At 48.4% G+C, this 3,433-nt stretch overlaps 1 protein-coding gene across 1 annotated transcript; it reads right to left on the minus strand.

The window, feature by feature from the left end:
* Positions 1 to 299: 299 nt before the first annotated feature.
* LOC133263388 (G-protein coupled receptor 35-like) lies at positions 300 to 1,271 on the minus strand. Its single transcript, XM_061443139.1, is given in 2 exon segments — positions 300 to 1,165; positions 1,167 to 1,271. Coding segments are annotated over 2 exon segments (933 nt in total). The 3' UTR covers positions 300 to 337.
* Positions 1,272 to 3,433: the final 2,162 nt, after the last annotated feature.

Consider the following 3,433-nt stretch of genomic DNA (forward strand, 5'->3'; position numbering starts at 1 on the left):
TATGCCTGCACCTACGATCATTGCAAGTACTGTAGAAGGTTCCATTTCCTCTGCCTCAAAACTTCAGCAGCGCTGGTGGCTCTTAACACCTACACTGTGCAACACCTTGTTTATGTTGTGACTTGATCTGGTGGCTGGGATGGGGGGCTAGATGAGCTTTGTAGGCCCTTTCCAACCTAGGCTATTCTCTGACTGTGTGGTCTCTCCAGAGAGAAAGAGCGACAGTTAGCCCAGTAACACTGAAGATGTCTTATCCTGATGTTGCAGAGATGTTTTTTTTGCGGGGGTTGCTGTTTTTCATCCCTCTTGCCTCCCTCCTTCCACCCCACTCTTTCCTTTAGCAAGTGTGTGTCTGCAAGGGATGGAGTTGATCTGTTTTTTCACTGCTGGTTTTGGAGGGTAGAAGGGCTTCATGGAACTCCTTGGTCACAAAGTAGTGGCAGACACTATCCAGGCAGCAGTTAGATGTGGCAACACACCTTGTCATGGGGGAGATGTTCTTCATAACATGGAGCATGAAACAGGTAGCTCCAATGCTATCCGTTACGAACCTGGCAAGTAACCCAAAGAAGACTGGCAGAAAACAGACTAGAAATACAATCAGGTTTGCATAAAGAATGTGAACAGCTTTCTGGGTTGGTTTCTCCTCTGGTGAATTGGTGTTCAGGCATCTCTTAAGGCTCCTGATCGCTTCTGTGGAGCAAAAAGTCAAGGTTGCTAATGGAAGAATAAAAATGAAGAACATGGAAAGCAGGCTCAGAGCAGCAGGCACGGTGGTATCCTTCTGGAAGCACAGGGTGGACTGGCTCTGCCGAATCTGTGCAGTGGCACCGATTATCCCAGAAACCCACAGAAGCCCACAGAGAAGGGCTGCCTTTGATGGAGACCTGAAGGCCCTGGCTTTCAAGGGGTGTTTTATGGCAATGTATCGGTCAGTGGAGATAAATGTAATTATGTAGGTACTCACTGACATGTTGATGAAATACGTTGTCTCTGTAAACTGGCAGAGTACATCCCGGGCTGACTTATTCCAGAGCAAATAAGCCCTGAAAGGCAAGGTGCAGATGGCAAAGCAGTCTGCAAAGACTAAGTTGATTACATACACCCTCGTTTCTGTCCACTCCTTTATCTTGCAAAATAACACCCAGAGGGCAAGGACATTAAATTAGAGCTCCAATAAAGAAAAGGACCTTATACAGAGCAAGTTCAAAGAGACAGACACGGTGATAAAGTTCTGGATTTCTGATACTGCAGTTGCTGGACACATTCATTGTCCTGTTGTGCAGAAGTTGTGTGATGTTCTGAAATAGGAAAAGACACAGTAAGACTTTCCTCCTACCTCTTGATAGATGCATATCCCGTAGAAAATAAGGTATTTAAGTACCTATTTACTTTGCCCATCACAAATGTGCATTTGAGTCTACAAAGCTGGCCGCCTCAGCCTCTAACTGGATGCATCCTCTGTTAAGCTTTGTGTACATTTACTCAGTTTAGGAGTAAATATCTCCAAGTACACTTCCAATAGGACACAGCAGGCAGTCTGTATTAAATAGTGGCATCTTGAATGGAGGGGTGGAATAGCAGTGAGAAGAGCCCCCATAGACAGTGAGGGCATCCTGTGACAATGGGATTCCTTAGGCCAGACTGTGCAAATGAGGTAAGGTTACCCTTAGCTTGGTTATGAGCTAGGCAGGGATTGCAGCAACCAAACCTAAAGCCCAGCACAACCCATGAGCAAAAGCTCTTCTAGCAGGTCTGCTGGCTTGGGAGACAGAGGAGCGGTGTGAAGGCCTGGAGGGGCATAGCAGATGTCACTTGGTGGACATGCTCGTCCTCTGGCTCTAACTGGGCAGGTTTCTGAGCCTTCGGGCTGCCTTGCAAACCTGGAGCTCCTGCTCAAAGCTGAGGAAGAGAGATGAATCCGGGTTCCTGCATCCCAAAGGCATGCTTGAAACCCTAAGTGAGTGAGTGAGGCATGTAGCCGTCCACTCCTTGTGAGGGCAATGAGGGGGTGCAAGGATTAACCTGATTGTAAGCCCGTGCATTCCAGGAGAGAGTTCCATTCTGTGGATGTAAAGCAGACAGACACGCCTGAAAGAGGGAACACCAGTGCAAAACAAGGAACTTGCTATTAAGGGCAGCATGAGATGGCTCCTGCTCAAGGCAGGCATTCTGCCACCCTGCCAAGTCTGTCAGACGTAAGTAGTAGCTACTGAGTCTGTGTCTCACTGGTTGCAGGATGTTCTGCAAGAAAACTGGTTATGTGAAGAGTGTGAGTTCATGGGCTGATAAAAATCAGCTTTTGTCAGAGCTCATCCTGTGCACAGTTCGTGTATGTGGCCTGCAGAAGGAACAGTTCTCTGAACTGGTGATTCTGTGTATACGTCACTGAATTTCTGCTTGCACCTAAATGCACTTTGGAAGGAATTTAACCTCTGAATTTGAAATGTTTTTTTTGCCATTCCTACAGGAGACTGCAGTGGTGAAACACTACAGCTTTCAGAGATTTAGGAAGGAACACCGTGACCGAACAGGCTTGGTTAAGCAGTTATTTGCCTCTGCAAGCAACTCAGACCTCCTTGTGGTCAGTTGCTGAGAGCACTTGCTGCAAAATCAGACTTCAGTGACCGATAAACACACAAATAACTCAACTGCTGGGGGATATGTAAGTGTCTTAGGCACTCACAGGCACTAACGTGGGTTCTGCACAGAGCTCTCTCCAGTTCTTGTGTGCTCAGCTCTGGGTTTCCCAACAGGGGCTTGCTGCTGGCTGCCTGCACCCTGGAAGGAAGCTGCTGTCACCTGAGGAAAACCTCTCTGCACTACAGTAAGTAGCAGTAGGGAAATAGCTTACATCAAAGGCTGAAGCTGCCACATTGTTATGCTCATTAACTGCATCAGGCAGATGTCTTTGCTGGCGTGGCTGATGCCCAGATTGCTTTCATCAGCCGTGGTCTGCAAGGCCAGCAGCAGCCTCTGTGCTCAAGTACAAGGCAGGCAGACCGGGCTGGTGGGCTCTGCTTCATGAAAGGGCTGTGGCTGACACCACCCTTAGAGCTGGAGATGTGGCCCAAATGCAGTTCCCAGCATCGGGGCTCAGAAGTGCTCCAGGCAGATCAGAGACTGGTGGGAGGAGGGAGGAAATGAGCAGAGAGTTTTAAAGCAGGCCAAGTAGCACAGATGGGTATGGCTGAGCACAAAATATCTTTAAAAAGATGCAGTCTGACAAGCTAGCATATCCTGTGGCTGCTGGAAATGCTTTACGGTGGGGTAGATAAGGTGGCTGCAGCATCAGAGGAGATAGGCAGCAGCGTGCAGCTGTGAGAAAAGGGTCCAAATGGCTGTAAAACAGCATCTTGCTGCTGCTGGAGGACCAGGAACAGTCTGGGCCTCAGTGGGTGAGGTCAACAGTACTGTGGTGTGTGTCCTGCAT

This window comes from Pezoporus flaviventris, unplaced genomic scaffold (genome assembly GCF_033815535.1).
Source record: "Pezoporus flaviventris isolate CSIRO_AGI_PZ_B2104156 unplaced genomic scaffold, CSIRO_AGI_Pfla_v1 ptg000298l, whole genome shotgun sequence".
NCBI classification, from domain to species: Eukaryota; Metazoa; Chordata; class Aves; order Psittaciformes; family Psittacidae; genus Pezoporus; species Pezoporus flaviventris.